Source organism: Argiope bruennichi, chromosome 10, assembly GCF_947563725.1.
Source record: "Argiope bruennichi chromosome 10, qqArgBrue1.1, whole genome shotgun sequence".
NCBI classification, from domain to species: Eukaryota; Metazoa; Arthropoda; class Arachnida; order Araneae; family Araneidae; genus Argiope; species Argiope bruennichi.
This window is the reverse complement of record NC_079160.1, coordinates 41132899-41153890: the sequence shown is the minus strand read 5'-3', so window position 1 is coordinate 41153890 and position 20992 is coordinate 41132899. Positions and strand designations below refer to the sequence as shown.

Here is a 20992-nt window from a genome sequence, read left to right as displayed (position 1 = left end):
AACACGTGACACGAGCTTCCAATAACAACGGATTTTGTGTTGTAAGTATACTTTTTTTTATTTATATCGAAAATGTTGTTGATCTTATAAAAATGTAATTTTAATTTAATTTTATTAAAAAAAATGTAATTGAACAATTAAGATTTTCATAGTTTCAATTTTTACAGTGAGCAATGCCAAGAAAACGCAAAGGGGCTGATTTGAGCCGCAGTACAAGTAAAGCTCGAAACTTGCGAAATAGCAGATCCGAAAGAACAGAAGAACAAATCCAGCAACAAAATACTGATGCACGTGTCAGAATGGCGCAATTGCATCAAGAAGAGCCAGAAGATACACGAGCTGAACGCAATGAAGTCAGAAGATTAGAACAACGACAATCACGCCGTTTCACAGTCAATAGACGAAGAACAAATGACCAACAACGACAACAGGTACATCGAGCATTTATATCTGATTCATTCCTGCGTCTAGCATTCCAGTATGAGCCCGATATTGAATATTATGCTCATTCAAAAGTGGTAATTGGTGCTATGGACAAGGAATGTCCGTATTGTCATGCTCTGAAATTCAAAAATGAGCCAGCTGGGATGTGTTGCGCGTCAGGAAAAGTGCAACTACCTGAAATTGAAACACCACCTGAACCATTGAACGGCTTACTTATCGGCACGGATCCAGATTCTAACGTGTTCCTGAAGTCAATTCGAAGATTCAATTCATGCTTTCAAATGACATCGTTCGGAGCAACAGAAATAGTTCGAAATACTAATGCAAATGGTCAACAATTCAATTCTACATTCAAAATCAGAGGCCAAGTTTATCATAAAATGGGCTCACTGCTGCCAATGCCAAACGAACCACATAAATTCTTACAAATCTACTTTATGGGCGGCGAGGATTCCGGAAGCGCACTTGCCAATCGCGTGAATGCACGTTGTGATTATAATAACCTTGATTCACTTTATGCCAGGCGCATCGTCAGCGAGCTAGATGCTCTTTTGAACGAGCACAACGAGTTGTTGAAAATATTCAAATCACATATGCACCAATTACAAAGCGATAATCACGCTATCGTCATTAATCCTGATAAAACACCAGCTGGAGAGCATATTCGTCGATTCAATGCACCCGTTGTTGATGATGTTGCTGGAATCATGGTTGGCGATTGTACAGCTGCACGAGAAATTCTGATTCGTAGAAGAAATAATAATCTTCAGTTCATTGCTGACACACATCGTTCATATGACGCTCTCCAATATCCGCTAATATTCTGGAAGGGACAAGACGGATATTGCATAAACATAAAACAACGAGATCCCGTATCAGGTACTTCATTGATTATTAATTTGATCATTAATCATTTAACAAAACAATTAAATTATTGAACGTAATAAATTTAAATTAATTTTTATGAACAAATATTACAGGAGCTGAAACAAACAAGAACGTTAGCTCAAAGGATTATTATGCGTACCGATTAATGATTAGACGTGGCCTGGACAACGTCATTTTACGATGTCGTGAACTTTGTCAACAATTCATGGTCGACATGTACGCGAAGATTGAGAGCGAACGACTACGATACTTACGATATAATCAACAAAAGCTGCGCGCGGAAGAGTACATTCATTTGCGAGACGCTATCAACAACAACGCCGACGTCGCCGAAATTGGTAACCATGTCATTTTACCATCATCGTACGTAGGCAGTCCACGTCATATGCAAGAATATATACAGGATGCTCTGACTTTCGTGCGCGAATATGGACGACCATGTTTATTTATCACGTTCACATGTAATCCAAAATGGCCAGAGATTACATCTTTGCTACTGCCTGGCCAAAATGCAATACATCGCCATGACATTACAGCACGTGTGTTCAGACAAAAGTTGAAGTCTTTAATAAGTTTCATTACTAAATCACATGTATTTGGTCCCACACGTTGCTGGATGTATTCGGTTGAGTGGCAAAAGCGAGGATTACCTCATGCACACATTTTGGTTTGGTTCATCGACAAAATCCGTCCTGAAGAAATCGATAGTATCATTTCTGCGGAAATTCCAGATCCATCCACTGACCAACTGCTATTTGATATTGTTACAACAAACATGATTCATGGTCCATGTGGTACTCTTAATAGTTCATCACCTTGCATGGCTGATGGAAAATGTACTAAAAATTTCCCTAAAGATTTTACCAATGATACGGTCACAAATGTCGACGGATACCCAATATATCGTCGAAGAAATCCTGAAAATGGCGGACAGTCATTTATTAAAAATATCATCAACACAGACATTGATATTGACAATCGTTGGGTGGTGCCATATTCGCCTCTGCTGAGCAAGACATATAATGCTCATATTAATGTTGAGTTCTGCAGTTCTGTGAAGAGCATCAAATACATTTACAAGTATGTCCATAAAGGCAGTGATATGGCTGTTTTTAGAGTGGAAAATGCTAATGTGAATGCTCCTCCAGTGAATAAAAACGATGAAATAACGCTCTACCAAATTGGTCGGTACATCAGCTCCAATGAAGCTGCTTGGCGTATCTTTGGTTTTCCAATTCATGAACGGGATCCAGCAGTTGTTCAGTTAGCCATCCATCTTGAAAACGGTCAGCGTGTATTTTTCACGAACGAGACAGCGATTGATCGTGCAATAAATCCACCTAAAACTACACTCACTGCATTTTTTGAATTGTGTAATCGTGCGGATGATTTTGGTGCCTTTGCACGAACATTACTCTATTCACAAGTACCACGCTATTTCACATGGACTCAAACAAAAACATGGATGCCCCGCAAGCAAGGCTCATCAGTTGCTGCATGTCTCAATTTATTTAAATCAAACGCCTTGGGGCGATTATTTACAGTCAATCCAAGACACACGGAGTACTTTTATCTTCGACTGTTGTTGGTTAATGTTACTGGCCCATTATCATTTCAAGATATACGTAAAGTGAATGGGTAACAATATCCAACGTATAAAGATGCATGCCTTGCACTCGGCTTGCTGGAAGACGACAACCAGTGGGAATGCATGCTTGCTGAAGCTGCATTGAACTGTACAGCTATACAAATTCGTCTACTATTCGCTATAGTGTTGACTACATGTTTCCCAGCCCGAGCACAGATATTATGGGAAAATCACAAAGATTCAATGACTGATGATATATTGCATCAACATCGTATACGGTGCCACGATCTAACCATAACATTCAGCGACGAAATGTACAATGAAGCATTGATTGCTATTGAGGATCTTTGCATTGTCATTGCCAACTTACCACTTAGTAATTTCGGTATGAATTCGCCAAATCGAACTGCATCTGATTTAATGAATACTGAAATGAATCGTGAACTGCAGTACAGTACTGTAGAAATGGCAGCGATTGTTGCCCGCAATGTCCCACTAATGAATGAGGAACAAAGAACCATTTATGATCGCATTATGCTCGCAGTTTCAGCTGGACAAGGTGGGTTCTTCTTTTTGGATGCACCGGGTGGAACTGGCAAAACATTCGTTATTTCGCTAATTCTTGCTGAAATACGATCAAATAATGGCATCGCATTGGCCGTTGCATCATCGGGCATTGCAGCAACTTTATTGGATGGAGGTAGAACAGCTCATTCAGTATTTAAGCTGCCACTAAATATTCAGAATAACCCTGACGCAGTATGCAACATTAAGAAACAATCGTCCATGGCCACTGTGCTGAAACGGTGTAAAATTATTATTTGGGATGAATGTACTATGGCACACAAACATTCACTTGAGGCGTTGAACAGGACATTGAAAGATATTAAAAACAGTGACAAACTATTTGGCGGAACTCTGTTGGTCCTTTCAGGTGATTTCAGACAAACACTTCCAGTCATTCCACGTTCAACATACGCTGATGAGATCAACGCTTGCTTAAAATCATCTCCATTGTGGCGTAATGTTGAAAAATTACACCTAAAAATAAATATGCGCGTTCAAATGCTTCAAGATCCATCCGCTGAAACATTTTCAAAACAACTCTTAGATATCGGTGATGGAAAAGTTGCTATAGATGAAACTGGATACGTAAAATTACCGACCGATTTCTGCACAATCGCTGATTCGCAAGATACTCTCATTGAACAAATATTTCCAGATGTACACACACAGTACATAAATCATGAGTGGCTTGCAGAAAGAGCGATTTTAGCGGCAAAAAATGTAGACGTTGACAATTTAAATCTGAAGATACAAATGTTGTTGCCAGGGAACTTGGTATCATATAAATCTATTGATACAGTTTGCGACGACAGCGAAGCAGTAAATTTTCCCACAGAGTTTTTGAACTCACTGGATTTGCCAGGCATGCCACCGCATAATTTACAATTAAAGGTTGGATCTCCAATTATCTTGCTTCGTAATTTGAACCCGCCCAGGCTGTGCAACGGTACGCGATTAGTCATTCAAAAATTAATGAAAAACGTGATCGAAGCCAGGATTTTAAATGGCAAGTTCAGAGGTGAAAATATACTCATACCACGGATTCCTATTATACCTACAGATGTGCCAATTCAATTCAAACGTATTCAGTTTCCGATTAGATTGGCATTTGCAATGACTATCCCAAGGTCAAACGATGTCTGTTTGTGGATTAGATTTGAGAACACCATGTTTTTCACACGGACAATTATACGTGGCATGCTCTCGAGTGGGTAAACCATCCAGTTTGTTTGTGTTAGCTAAAGATGGACTAACAAAAAATATTGTTCACGCTATAGCATTAAGAGATTGATATTGTTTAATAGTGTTACTGTCGTAATTGTTTAATTAATGATATATAATTTTAAGGAATAAATTATAATAACTTAAAAATAATGTTTGCCTTTTGTTATTTTTATATTCCCTCATCGTTCACAGCGCTCCATGCTTATTTCACGCATATACCACATTCTTACATACATACAATATACACATTCTAACATACATACATACTTACAATAAGTAAGCTATTTTTTGTCTACACTAGAAATTACTAGGAAATTATTTATATGGCAAAACAACGTTTGCCGGGTCAGCTTGTAAATTTATAAAATTATTATATAACTAATTTTTTATCAAATGTTTAAATGCTTTTGAAAATTATTTTTAAACAGACTACATTAATATTAAGACTATTAAATTACATTACAAGAACTTCATCGAAATATGTCTGAAGAATAATAACTATAACGTTCTTTTTAACGCCCCTTGCCTGACACTTGTAACGAAAACTGTTTTGGGGACGGTCATCATCATTTTGAACCGAAACCCATTAAGGAGGATAACATCTTAGTAGACATATTCTCCAAGCTTCCCCAATGCTCCAAGTTCAGGATATTCAATCTAAACCAAAAGATTCAAAGTAAGTACATTAGAAATGAGATAAAATGGTGATTGTTCAAATTTATTGTATCTTGAACACTTGATTCTCGTTCCTAATGCCAAAACAGTACTATGAAATAAACTTTGAATAAATCTTCATAATTTCTAAAACAGCATAACTTTATTTTGATATTTTCCAAACTTATTTATCAACTAATTCAAATAAATTTTGCGGAAAAAACCGATTCCATTATTGCATAATATTTATAATAATTTTGGCGATCAGTTAATTCGTTGGTATTAATATTTGGAAAAAATCTTAGTTAAATGTTTTGCGTATCTTGGTCTTATTGACTTCGTCTGTGAAATATTTTCAAATTACAAATTTTAACAGGCATTTAACTCATGCTATTTTAGAAAATTTTACATAGTTTTATCATAGTACTTTGCATTTCCCTAATTTTCTTTCTATATGTTTATATATCCAATTATATCACAAATTAACAGTATTTAATAATGAAATTTTCAAATTTCTTCTAAAAATATTAAAATTTCGATTAAATTTTATTAACTAAATTTCTAATTAAAATCCCAAAAACATCAGAAGAACATATTAAAGTATGAATGTATGCATTAAAATAAGAAGTACATATTCGTAAAGTTGATAAAGCACACACAGAGAGAGAGAGGAAGAATTCCTTTATAGTATTTCATTTTTATTGATTTAATTTTCATTATTACATATTCTTCCATTTTAATGAAGAATTGACATGTAGGGAAAATAATTATTAAACAAATTTATAATTTAAAAAAATTTCGATTTTTAAGTTAGATTGATTAAAATAATAAAGTGTCTTGTTGATGAGCATTTCTCCATCTATTTCTCTTTTCTAGAATCAGATTAATAATACACTAAAGCCTCAAAATTATTGTAAAAAGAAGATAGTATTCCATTTATCACCATTATTTCGTTTATAAAGAATAAAAAATTCCACGTAAACAAATAGTAACACATTACGCGGTTTTGAGCAATCAATAACATGATGAAACTCTATAATAAATTCACGCTCTCAAATTAAAAATTTTCTTTTAAGTTACAGGCATAAAAAGCAAATGAATGTTACAAATCTTACCAAAAAAAAAGTTTTATAAACCTAAAAATCCTATCAAATTATATTAATCGAAGAATATTCACCTAGCGATGAAATATCTGAGCTTTAAATCTAATTTTCCTAGTTCGATCCAGTCACGATCCATCCATTTCACGCACCTTGAATATTTTTCCTGGCATCCAGAATGGATGACAAATCGGTCCACCAGATGTCATAAATTACATGATTCATCTCTCAGCGTAAGATTAATAATAAATAAAATTTTTCTAGGATTAGAATCATGAATCAAGTTTTCTGCATCCGGAATGATTGTATCCTCTAAAGAAGGAAACGTAATTAAGGGAAAAGGAATCGTTATAAATCAGGATAAATTAAGAGTAAATTGAATTTTTTTTCACTTTCTCTTAATAAATATTGGAGATTTTCAGAAACTATGAGGACACTAAAAGGGAGTAAAAGAGAATCTATTTTACTTTTATTTATACTAGCTATACATAAATGTTATAATCTGATGAATTACATTTTATCATATCAAATGAAACTATTATTTTAAACTACATCATAAACACAGAGGTTTCTGATTGATTAATTGAGCTCACAAATTGGCGAAATCGGGCCAGTTCATAAGGTTAGGGAAGCACAGTTTTATTTTATGATATTTCTCGAAAAGTGACGGCATTAGGAGTAGTAATATACACATTGTAAACTTTCAAATAAAATAAAAATTGGTAAAATCGGTATAGTAATTGTGGTTAGGAGATTCTTTCAAATTTCTTTGTAAAGATAAAATATTTAGGAATTAAGTGAAAAATGGTCTTGAATATTTCTGTTGGAAATGACGTAAAATGGTGAAAGTGATGCATGTAGGAACTATGAGTTTCAAATTAAATAAAAATTGGCGAAATTGGCAGTGTTCGAGTTATTATTGGCGACTTTCTTTGTAGACATTGTGCAGTGAAGTAACACCTTTGAGATTACTCCTGAAAATGGGAGCGAGATGGGAGGATAAGCGACCATTGATTTCGATTGATTTAAAGTACCTTTTAATCCAAAAACAAATAAAAATTGAGGAAATCGGTGTGGGGATTAGGGTAAGGAAAGTCTATCAAATTTCTCGTAAAGATAAAGTATTTAGGATGTAAATGATAAAGGGTTTTCCATTTTTCTATTGAAAATGATATATAATGATGAAAGTAACGCATATATGTGAACTATATGCTGCAAAGGAAGTACAAATTGGCAGCTGGCGCACTATTATAGCGTCCTACTTCATAGACAATGTTCATTGAAGAGAGAGATTACTCTTGAAAATGGGCGCAACATGGGAGGATAGACGACTGTTGCTAACGTATCTAGAATCAAAAACGTTTGTATGAAATAAAAATTAGCGAAATCAGACTAGTTAGTGTCAGTTATTTGATTTTTGCAATTTTTTTTAGATATGCTGTTTTTATTTAATTTCATTATTTTAAAACTTCTTTGTTTGAATGTAAATGTATAAAACGTGGAATATTTCTTAAAAACTGATTTTTTTTGTTAATTTAATATAATATAAAATTTTGGTAATTTTTATGATTTATTTAATATATTTATAACAACTTATTTGATATAATAATTTTTAACGATTGTAGGACTTTGTATATTTTATTTATAAAATTACAAATACCAAAATTTATAATCTAGGTATTATTTTACAAAATATTCGATTTGTCATCAAATTATACGCAGGAAAAGGGCATTCATTTTCATAAGAAGACTTCCTATGTTCAATAAAATGTATGGAGAATTTTAAACTCAAAATATCGATGAAAATATTTCTTTTTTATTTTTGGAATAAATACGCTGCAATATTAAAAATAAATACATTATTTCTCTTTTCTATTACCATATTTAAATACATTATTTCTCTTTCTATTATCATATTTAAATACATTGTTTCTCTTTCTATTATCATATTTAAATACATTGTTTCTCTTTTCTATTACCATATTTAAATACATTATTTCTCTTTCTATTATCATATTTAAATATATTATTTCTCTTTCTATTATCATATTTAAATACATTATTTCTCTTTCTATTATCATATTTAAATACATTGTTTCTCTTTTCTATTACCATATTCAAATACATTATTTCTCTTTCTATTATCATATTTAAATACATTGTTTCTCTTTTCTATTATCATATTTAAATACATTGTTTCTCTTTTCTATTACCATATTCAAATACATTATTTCTCTTTCTATTATCATATTTAAATACATTGTTTCTCTTTTCTATTACCATATTTAAATACATTATTTCTCTTTCTATTATCATATTTAAATATATTATTTCTCTTTCTATTATCATATTTAAATACATTGTTTCTCTTTCTATTATCATATTTAAATACATTGTTTCTCTTTTCTATTACCATATTTAAATACATTATTTCTCTTTCTATTATCATATTTAAATATATTATTTCTCTTTCTATTATCATATTTAAATACATTATTTCTCTTTCTATTATCGTATTTAAATACATTGTTTCTCTTTTCTATTACCATATTCAAATACATTATTTCTCTTTCTATTATCATATTTAAATACATTATTTCTCTTTCTATTATCATATTTAAATACATTGTTTCTCTTTTCTATTACCATATTCAAATACATTATTTCTCTTTCTATTATCATATTTAAATACATTGTTTCTCTTTCTATTATCATATTTAAATACATTGTTTCTCTTTTCTATTACCATATTCAAATACATTATTTCTCTTTCTATTATCATATTTAAATATATTATTTCTCCGTTCTATAACCATAATTATTTTTTTTCATGAGAGTAGACATATCATGAACTTCAATCATCATTCCTCAGATGGCTAAGAACACTTAAAGATAAAGTTTATTTGAATGAAAAATGCATACAAAAGTTTAGAAAAATTTATTGTATAGACATATTTTTACCAACAGTATCAATCAATTTGTCATTAAACTACCTGCTTGAAATGAAGATTTATTTTGCAAAGAAACATACTTTCATCCGATAAAAGATTAAGAAAATATTTACATCAAGAAAAGTTCTTTCTTTTAAGAAAAAGAACTTAGAATTTTTATTCCATTTTCAATGCCATTATTTCACTGTAACCATCACCCTACTTGTTATGTTCGTAGATGGACAACAGATCGAAAGCTTAAGCACTGTCCTTCAGATATTCTGAAGGACAAGAATAATGCGCTGTTTTCATAGAAAACTTCTCCAGAATCTTTTTTGAGACACGTTGAGATGTTGAAAAACAAAATCTGTTATTAGGCATAGGCGGGGAAGGTTTTCTAAGAGAAAATACAGCGGGTAAAGTAAGGTTTTCTAACCCTCACTTTCGATGTCCTATAATTTGAAGTTTCTTCACGAGCAACACACTTTAACCGAAAAGCAACCGCAGTGTTATTGATGTGTTGTCGCTGCAAGGGATTCAATATCTTTTTTGAAAGAAGTCTTGATTCTTTATTTCTTTTTTTAAAAAAAATTTTTGTTATGCCGCTTTTCTTGTTTATAAAAGATGTCAAGATTTTTTTAAAGTTTATTTTAGGTCGAAAGGAGGATTGAACTTGCGTTTTGACTTGCGTTACTGCAACATTTTTTTTAACGCCCCTTGCTGACAGTTGTAATGAAAATTATTTTGGGGACGACCCTCATCATTTTGAACCGAAATCCATTAAGGAGGACCGTTTCACCGTTTACATTTTTTTTAATCTAATAATATTGTTTTATCTACTTTAATTGGAAAAACTCCACATGATAACCTCTTACCCTTTCTAAAATCAATTGGTTTTCATTCATATATTTAGTCTACTGTCCTTTCTTTTTTTAAGGTTATCTACTATTAATTTTTATTCCACATTGTTTACTATACCAAGGAATTTTGAAAATTCAAGTTGAAAGAATTTTACCTAGTCTGGCGCAGCATCGCCAAATCTATGGCCCTTGTGCCAAGAAAACAAACCAAACCAAACCATTAAGGTTTGTGTGTTTTACTTTCGCAAGAGCCATATTTGGCTATACTGCGCCAACCAAACCATTAAGGAGGACGACATCTTAGAAGATCTATTCTCCAAGCTTCCACAATGCTCCAAGTGCAGGATATTCAATCCAAACCAAAAGATTCAAAGTAAGTACATCAGAAATTAGATAAAATGGTGGTTGTTCAATTAATTGTATCTTGAACACGTAATTCTTAATTGTAATTCACGATTTCAATGCCAAAATAATACTATGAAGTAAACTTCAAATAAATTTTCAAAATTTCTTAAATAACATAACTTAATTTTGATATTTTCCAAACTTATTTATCAACTATTTTAAATAAATTTTGATTCCATATCAACGCATCACTTGTTACTGAATGCAATAAAAACTGATTTCGTGATATTTACAATAATTTTGGCGATCAATTAATTCTTCGGTATTAATAGTTGCAAAAAATTTCAATTAAGTGTTTTGTGCATCTTGATCTTATTGGCTTCGTCTGTGAAACATTTTCAAATTTCAAATTTTAATAAACATTTAACTATTAAACATTTAGAAATCTTACATCGTTTTATTCAATATACTATACATTTCCCTAGTTTTCTTTTTATATGTTTGTACATCCAATTATATCACAAGAAGATTAACAGTATTTAATAAAATTTTAAAATTTCGATTAAATTTTATTAATTAAATTTCTAATTAAAATCCCAAAAACATCATTTCGAAGTTCACATTAAAGTACGAATGTTCATATTAAAGTAAGAAGTACACATTAGTAAATTTGATTAAACACACAGAGAGAGACTGAAAATCCCTTTATTATATTTCATTTTTAATGATTTCATTTTCATTATACCATATTTTCCCAATAAAAAAAGAATTGACATGTAGGGAGAATATTTATTAAATAAATTTATAATTTGCAGTTATATTGGATTATTAATTATAATTATAATAATAAATTATCTTGATGATGAATATTTCTCTTAGAATTACATTAACACTTTCAACGCTGCCGACGAGATATCAATTTAAATATCAATTCTCAGGCAGAAGACATTTTTTATACAAAAAATAAATGAAAAAAGTAAAGGTATTTTTCAGATATGTATTAGAAAATTCCAACTATCTAAACTTCTAAACTGGCATAAGAAACAAATTTTAGCCCACAGAAACCTGTAATTCGAAGTATCTGAAAGACGAGATATCTCGTCGGTAGCGTTGAAAGTGTTAATATTTAATATCACATTGAAGTCTCAAAATTATTGCAAAAATAAGGCTATATTCCATTTCTCACTATTATTTCGTTTCTAAAAAAATAATAAATTCCAAGTAAAGAAATTGTTGAATGATTTAATTCACTTTACGATGTTTATTGCAATCAATGATATGATTAAACTAGATAATAAATTTACGCTGTCAAACAAGAATTTATCTTATATTACAGAAACAAAAAATAAATAAAGGCTACAAAGTTTTAAAAATTCTTTTAAACCCAACAAGCTCTATCATATTACATTAATTGAAGAATATTCACCTAGCGATGAAATATCTGAGCTTTAAATCTAATTTTCCTGGTTCCGATCCAATTACAATCCATCCATTTAACGCACCTTGAATATTTTTCCTGGTCTGGATGGACTGGAAGATAAATTGGTCCACCAGAAGTCATAAATTACCTGATTCATCTCTCAGCGGATGATTAATCATCAATAAAATTTTTCTAGGATTAGAATCATGAATCAAGTTTTCTGCAACCGAGATAAATGTATCTTTTGAAGAAGGAAATGGAATTTAGGAAATAAGAATCGTGGCAGAAAAAAATAAGGATAAATTGATATTTTTTTAACTTTCTGACAGTAAATTTTGAAAGTTTTCTGTAAGTATGAGGACACTAAAAGAGTGAAAGAGAGAACCTATTATATTTTGTATTTATGCTAGCTGTGTAGAAATGTCAACCAAATTTGATGCACATGTTATCACAACAGATGAAAGGATTATTTTAAATTACACAATAAACACAGAGCTTTCTGATTGATTAGCTGAACTCACAAATTGGAAGAATCAGTCCCATTTAATAAAGTTTAGGGCTGCGCGAAGGTTTTATTTTATGACATTTTTGAAAAAAATTGAGGACGCAGGGATTATAAGACTATTGATGATGTACACAGATGACAAAAACATTCAAATAATATAAAAATTGTTGAAATCAGTATATTGATTGTGATTAGTGCACTCTGTTAAGTTACCTTGCAAAGACGAAATGTTTAAAGAGTAAGCGAAATAAAGTTTTTGAGAAATTAAGTATAAAGGTGAAAGTGATGCATGCAGGAACTATGTGCTTAAAATGAGGTAAAAATAATCAAAATCGGTAAGGCGATTGCAGCAGGCGGATTATGCCGAGTCTTGTTCCCATACAAAATATAAAGTGAAGTAAAGCCTTTAAGGTTTATCTCGAAAACGGGAGGAGGGATGGAAGAGTAGGCGATCATTCAGGACTTATCTAGGGTCATAAATTTTATATAAAATAAAAATTGGAGAAATCAGAATAGTTGGTGCTGGTTGCTTGATTTCATCAATTATTTTACATATGTAGCTGTAATTTAATTTAATTTAATTTAATAATGTTTATCTTTGAAAAACATTAATACCCATATATTGAAACTAAGGAATATCTCTTAAAATTTAATAAAATGCACAAAATGTGATCTTACTTTACAAATTAGGTGAAAAAAACTACAAGCTAAATTTTATTCATCTAACTGAAATCTATTTTCAGTTATTTTGCTCGCAGATATACAGATATAATTCGAAAATTGTATTTTTTGAATTATGTCTTTGCATCATATCAAAGAAGTCTGAAACGGGGATATTTGTCAAAATCTCAAATTTTAATTTTGCGAACATAATAATACTTTCTCTTTGTATATTTAATTTATAAAACTGGGGGGAAAAACTAAATTTATAAGTAAAATATTGTTTTACAAAAAAAATAGCAGTTTATCATTATATTATAAGCAGAAAAAGTACAATCGCGATGAGAATAACATTTTCTACATCCAATAAAATGTGAAGTATCTTTGCTGCAAAATATCGATGATAGCATTTCTTTTTTGTTTTTTGAAGAAATACGTTGCAATTTTTAATATAAATATATTATTTCTCTATTCTATTACCATATTTATTTTTCTCGAGGGAAGACGGCAGATCAAAAAGTTCGATCATCATTCTTCAAATGGCTGGAAACACATAAAGATAAAGCTTACTTAAATGATAAATGCATGCAAAAGTTTTTTTAAAAAATAAAATACTAGACATATTTTTACCAGCAATATAAATCAATTTGTCATTAAAGTACACGCTTGAGAGGGGGCTTTATTTTGCAAAGAAACTTATTTTCATCCGATGAAAGATGTAAGAAATATGTATGAAAATATTTACATCAAGGGAAGTTCTTTTTTTTTTTTTTTAAGAGAAGCATCTTAGAGTTTTGATTCCGTTTTCAACGCCATTATTTCACTGTAACCATCACCTATTTGTTACATTCACGGATGGACAGCAGATCGAAAACTTAAGCACAGTCCTTCAGGAACTATGAAAGACAAGAATAATGCTCTTTTTCACAGGAAACATCTCCAGTGCAGCCGAAGGAAAAGAAATCTTTTTTGAGACGCGCTGAAGTTGAAAAAGAAAATCTGTTATTGGACATAGGCGGGGAAGACTTTCCAAGAGAAAGTAAGTCGGGTAAAGAAAGGTTTCTGGCCTTCACTTTCGATGTCCTATAATTTGAAGTTTTTTCACGAACAGCACGCTTTAAACGGAAAGCAACCGGAGAGTTATTGATGTGTTGTCACCGCCAGGGATTCAATATCTTTTTAGAAAGAAGTCTTGATTGTTTCCTTTTTTTTAAATTTCGTTATGCAGCTTTTCGTGTTTATAAAAGCTGTCAAGATTTTTTTAAAGTTTATTTTAGGTCTAAAGGAGGGTTGAACTGCGTTTTGACTTGTAAATACAATAGTGTTTACACGTCAAGGAAATTTATCAGAAAATCAATGGTGGACTTAGTGAATGATGGTTTTTAGTTTTTTACTGAGATAATGCATACTTATAAAAAAAAGAATTTTTAATATTAAAAAAGAATAATGTATGCATGTGTGTATGGGCGCTCTGCAGACCAGACCGTTTGACCTACAATCAACAAATTTGGCAAATATACTTACTTTGGAGGATAAAAATATGCCTCTTGGAACAATTTTTTTAGAAATTTTAATAAGAATTTCGTTTAATTCAAGATTAGACCAAATGATGCCGGCTAGTGTTTTAATAAGTTCCGAAAATATTGTAGCACAAAAATAATTCTTACATCATTTTAAATTCAAAAAATTGGTTTCTTTCCAACAATATCAATTTTTCACTCCATAATTTTTCTATTTTCAATTAATTTAGAAATATTTTAAGATCATTTCGCACACATGTATTTTATTGATGAAGTAAAACTCAAATCGTTTGCATTTTTCTCTATTAATATTTCATCCTGGAGGTTTTCCCAATTTTGATGATCAAGATATGAAGATTTTTTTATGTTGAATATGTTTCATAACATAGTTCTTTTATGAGATACTAGCCGCCTTTGGCGACCAGCCGGTTCGCCAATCTTAATGCTCGTTAAAATTTTAATAATTAAATATTTTATGTAATTCCTACTTTAATAGCTTCTTCATCAAATAGTTTAAAGCTTCAAATTTTGATAGTCATGTAATTCACTCATAATAATATAAAGTCCTTCAGCCCTAACATAATATGTATCTCTCTAATTTTCTGTTAGTTCCGGTAGAATTTATGCTTAAAATTAAAATGGAAATGACTAAACTGCAATTAATATAATAATATTTTTTACTGAAACAAAGCATTTTTTTTTTTTGTAATATGATTACTGAAAACAGAGTCACTGAGCGTTTAAACTTTATGGGCACTAAAGAATATCTTCCTTAAGTTATGTAATATCTCAAGAATTTGTCAACAAAATTTTCTCAGATTCATCATGAACAGATCGATTCATTAACAATGTTTCATTTTAAATGCATCAAACTTTAAGAAAATAAAATGAATCGTTTAAAATAATCGGTCGAAAACAGGTTTAAAAAACTACTTAAAAAACGATGTACTTAAAACTATAAGCATATACAAAAAAATATATAACTAACATAAATACAATTTAATTGCAAAAGCATGCAACGAACCTAAAAATAATTGAAAACAGGTAAAAAAATCTACTTAAAAAACGATGTACTTAAAACTATAAGCATATACAAAAAATATGTATAACTAACATAAATACAATTTACTTACAAAAGCATGCAACTAACCTAAAAATAATTTAAATCATCCGTTGATAACGGTTGTCATGGCAACAATCAGAATGCGCATGCGTGAAATTTCTTCGCCAGCTCCGGTAACGCAAATGCGGGAATTTTTCTACGCCAGTTGGGGTAACGCTATGCAGATTATACATTTTTAATTTCCTTTATTCTGTGTTATTTTAATTCAAAAGTACTTCAGAATGAATCTGAAACATGGATTAATTAACAACGTTTAATTTTAAATGCATAAAACATTAAGAAAATGAATAGAATCGTTTGAAATAATCCGCCGAAAAATCTTAACCCTAGCCTCATAGCTGTTGGGAGAAAAAAAAATTTAAGCCTTACTCATCTGGCGGTGGGGAAAATGGAAGATTTTTTTGACGAGAAAGTTAGTTTTTAATTAATAATTAAAATTCTAATTAAAATTTCAAAAAAAGGGACCCCAGGTGCACATTCCCGACCTCTAAGGTATACATGTACCAAATTTGATAGCTGTATGTCAAATGACCTGGCCTGTACAGCGCCAACACACACACACACACACACACATTGAGCTTTATTATAAGTATAGATAAACGGATATATAAAGATATAGAGGAATATCAGAGAATTAAATAATATAAAGTACAAACCTGTGTAACCCTTCGAAAACAGTACTAGTTATATATCTATTAAAATTTGAAGGAAGCCAATAAGACAGAGATGCACAGAAAACTTAATTGAAATTTTTAACAACCGTTAAATTTGATGAACCAACTGGTCTTTAAAGGCGGCTAGTTTTTTAATAGTATTCTCAGTGTTCTTCTGATGGATGCTACAGCTTTTTTATGGGGCTGATAAAACAGTAGACAGAAAAATTAAAAAGTGTTATTTGTCTAATTGTCAAATAAATAAACTTATAAAGAAATAGAAATTCCAACAATTATAAAACACCAGTGCCCTTAACGACAAGGCTATAAAACAACAGTGCCCTTCCTGACGATACAAGGACGACCGCTAGGATCGCCAGATTATATTTGATTCCAAATAAATCATTTGGATATAATTACATATCCATGATTTCGCCAAATAATATATTAAAAATTTGCTAATATAATTGTCTTATTTAAGTTCTATTTATTGTGCTTATGAACCTTTCTAATGGAAGCAATCTCATAATATCACAATGCTATTAAAATCGTAAATATGCTGCTCATTTATTTTCTAAATTACTTGGTATTCTAACTTTACTTTTTTTTATTATTAGTCTTAAGAACAATGTAGATATTAATCAGAATCCTTCTTCTTTAATTATCAACAATAGGAGAAAATTACGAGATTAAATATTTAAATGAAATGATAGAAGCGGTTTATTTTGTACATGAAGAAACACATGTTCAAAATAAACAAATGTGTAATGTGTAAATACAAATGTATGTGTAATGTAATCTAATAAATGTAAATGAAATAAACAAATCCAAATGCTTTAAATAAATATTGTAATCATGCCTTTATACACAGATTTCTAGGTAATAATTCAAATAGATTTCTAAGAATTAATTAAATTAAAAATAATTAATTAAAATTTAAATAAGTTTCTAAGAACACGTAAATATATTACACATATCCTACTTATTTAGTATACTCACCAAAAAAAAATTACTGCAACTTCATACCGTTTGCCAAATAAAGGATTAAAAATGTGTTCAGTTATTCATTAAAATAAAATATTTGGAAGACCAAACTTTGCTCGGCATTTTTTTTTTAATTTTATTTTTTCAGAAAAAGTATTTAGATATGAATAGCATACTGATTGCATATAAATATTTTTCAATCTTACCTACGTATGAATTGGTCATTTAAATAAAAAAATTTATGAATGCAATTAGTTCAATATGTTATTCGAAATAATCTGTTCTATTACAGTATTCATTTTACAGTTTATCTATCATTACTTATATTTTTGAACTTGCACTCAGTTTTCGCATGATGAAATCGGGTCTGAAATGGCGCTATATGACATTGTCATCATGAGAGCGGATAGAAAAAGGCTCTAATGATTAGTAACGAAAAAAGGATTCTTGTGTGTGTAAAATAGCGTTTCCTTTCCCGGAAAGGCACCTACATACATAACTTTAAAAATCAAAACCTTATCTAAATATAAAATTTGATCCAAATTCGTTATAACCGTTTCCGAGATATACGATATAAATAAATTTATATATATATATAAAAGTATTAAAATCAAGTTAATAGGAAAATCAAAAAAAAACCAAATAAAAATTAAACCAAAAAAATATAAAAAAGAATCCGGCCTGAAGACTTTTTCAAGGGTCACCCTCAGGCAGGGATTCGAAGAAAGGGATTTTTTCTGTGAAGGAAATGCAGACATTTGTCTAATAATGATTCCCCGTGACCCGAAAATCCCCTGAAATTAGGCCCAAGAGATATACCATTTTAACAGAAAGGAAAATACGAAACAACAAATTAGAAGAAAATAACCACTACCAAGTAAAAATACAATAACAAAAATAACAATAAAAACAAAAAATACCCTAAAATACCACTAAAGGTAAAACGAAAAGACAAGCACATACCATCTGCAGTCAAGGAAATTTTAAGCTATCGATTGTGATTCCCGCTTTTTAAAAACACTAACGGTAAAAAATATAACGGTAAATTAGGTAAAAAATTGTAGGCTCCCAGCGCCATCTATTGAGTGATCTAATATGCAAAGAAAGTTCTATTTTTATTTAAGCCAAAGGATTAAGGATTAATCCCAAACCATACCTTGTTTAATCTATATTATATATATATATATATATATATATATATATATATATATATATATATATATATATATATATATATATATATATATATATATATATATATATATATATATTTATATATATATATATATATATATATATATATATATATATATATATATTTATATATATATATATATATATATATATATATATATATATATATATATATATATATATATATATATATATATACAATAATTACTCGTTTAAAGTTCTAAAATTAAACTTAGAGAAGTAAATTAACTTTGATAACGCAGTTACTTGATATGCAAACTTTGATGAATTTCTTGAAAAACAAGAGACTTCCATTAATATCAAATTAAATTAAGTACAAATACAAATATTTATAAAAAAATTCTCTATATAATCCCTTAGTCTTATCAATCCTCTAAATTTGCAAAAGTTTAAAAAAGAAGAAAGTGAAAAAAAAATTAAATTATCCTTCATTTGTCCTTATCATCAATAATAATCCCTGCTTCCGTAGTTATAATTCTTCTGCAAAGAATTCATTCATTCCGGATGCAGAAACTTTGATTTACGATTCTAAACCTAGTAAAATTGAACTGGTGATTAATCTTCCACTCATAGTCGGGTCAAGTAATTTATGATATCTAGTGGATTAATTTATTATTTTCTTTGGATACGAAGAAATTTTGTAAGATAAGTAAAAGTGATTGAAATTAATTGAAGTGAAATCATGAAATTTAAGAGTTTATCCAACAAAGATTCTAAATTAAAGTTCTAAATTAAATTAATCTCAAAGACCTTGTTGATTTCATTTGGATATTCATTTCATTTTGGATATTCTAGAATAGATATTTTTTTTTATTATTATTATTAATTTAAAAGAACAGACTAATTATTCTTTTGTAGATTGCTATCAATCATATGTAGATTTAATTTCAATTGCATTAAATATATTGATGCCAAAGGAGGCAACAAAATTTTCGTATTAAATGGGATATTTTTCCAAAGCGAAAAAAAGACATAAAGAAAGGAATAAAATTTTGAAAGGTAAGTAAAAAATGACTGAAATTAATTTAACTGAAATCCTGAAAATTAAGAGTTGAGACACAACAGAAACGAAGCTTTAAATTAAATTACTCATAGAGCTTGTTGATTAGTATAACCCTTTTTCTGTCCATTTTAGATATTCTAGAATAGATATTTTTTTATTATTAATCTAAAAGAACGGCCTTGTTATTCTGTTGTAGATTACTAAAAAATGTAAATTTAATTTCTATTGAAATTAAAATATTGATGCCGCCAAAAGTGGCAAAAAAATTACATATTAAATGGGTTATTCTTCTAAAAGAAAAATGACAAAAAAGGAATAAAATGGTGTTGTCTGTCTTCTGTAATACATCGCATGTTTAGATAAAAAAAAATTCTTTTCGAAATATTTGTCATAAAATAGTTTTGAAACAACAGAAGCGAATGTGTAAATAATTATTAACACATTTTTATAATATATTCTTGTCTTACTTATTGAGAGAATTAAATTAAGAATATGTAGCCTAACAGCATCTGAAATGAAATTGTATTCCTTAAGAACAGTAATTAAATATAAGTACATAATAATTATTGAAAAGTTTAATAAAATTTCTAGTGAGTACCGTTAGGTTGAAATGAGTAAAAAAAAAAATTATTAAATATTTCGTATATAAATCATTGTATAAAATATCTTAGTAAAATAAATATATAAAATCATTATATAACTAATTTTTATCAGTTGTTTAAATGCTTTTGAAAATTATTTTTACATAGACTACATATCCCCCCGGGGGTGGGCACCTCGAAATGAGGATGAGATGCTTCCGGCATGGTGGTTGGATCTCGCCACCCTGGAGGGTACACTAATAGGTGGGGGATCTGGCTCCTCCCATCGATGACGGGACGTACTTCCTTCGGGGAGGGTTGTACCGTGGCCGGTGACGGCCCTTAGGACTCAACCACAGTTCCCGCCAATGTTGCCGTTGCGGCTGTCCGGTCATTTATGGTTTAAATCCGTGTGCCTTCGGGTGGGTCAGAGAGTTAGATGGTTGACTTACATAGACTACATTATAATTAAAACTCTTAAATTATATTACAGAAACTTCATCATGTATAAAAAAGAATAACTGTGGCATTCTTTTTAAAGTCCCTTGCTGACAATTGTAACGAAAGCTATTTTTGGGACGATCTTCAACATTTTGAAACGAAATCCATTAATGAGGGCGACATCTTAGCAAACTACCTATTATTTAAGTTTCTATGCCACTCCAACTTCAGTATGTTGATCCAAGCCAAAATATTCAAAGTAAATGCATCAGAATTGAGATAAAATG

General features: G+C 30.0%; 2 protein-coding genes across 2 annotated transcripts; both read left to right on the top strand.

The window, feature by feature from the left end:
* Nucleotides 1–530: 530 nt before the first annotated feature.
* LOC129987510 (uncharacterized) lies at nucleotides 531–2974 on the top strand. Its single transcript, XM_056095482.1, has 2 exons — nucleotides 531–1323; nucleotides 1425–2974. Exons 1-2 carry the CDS (start codon nucleotides 531–533, stop codon nucleotides 2972–2974), a joined length of 2343 nt encoding a protein of 780 aa, XP_055951457.1.
* Nucleotides 2975–3043: 69 nt separating this feature from the next.
* LOC129987509 (ATP-dependent DNA helicase PIF1-like) lies at nucleotides 3044–6743 on the top strand. Its single transcript, XM_056095481.1, has 2 exons — nucleotides 3044–3941; nucleotides 6730–6743. Exons 1-2 carry the CDS (start codon nucleotides 3044–3046, stop codon nucleotides 6741–6743), a joined length of 912 nt encoding a protein of 303 aa, XP_055951456.1.
* Nucleotides 6744–20992: the final 14249 nt, after the last annotated feature.

Excerpts from the sequence above, each read along its gene's own strand:
- LOC129987510 (XM_056095482.1), top strand. The coding sequence starts at position 531 with ATGGACAAGGAATGTCCGTATTGTCATGCTCTGAAATTCAAAAATGAG. Across the intron at positions 1,324-1,424 it reads ACAACGAGATCCCGTATCAG|GAGCTGAAACAAACAAGAAC; the intron begins GTACTTCATTGA and ends CAAATATTACAG.
- LOC129987509 (XM_056095481.1), top strand. The coding sequence starts at position 3,044 with ATGCTTGCTGAAGCTGCATTGAACTGTACAGCTATACAAATTCGTCTA.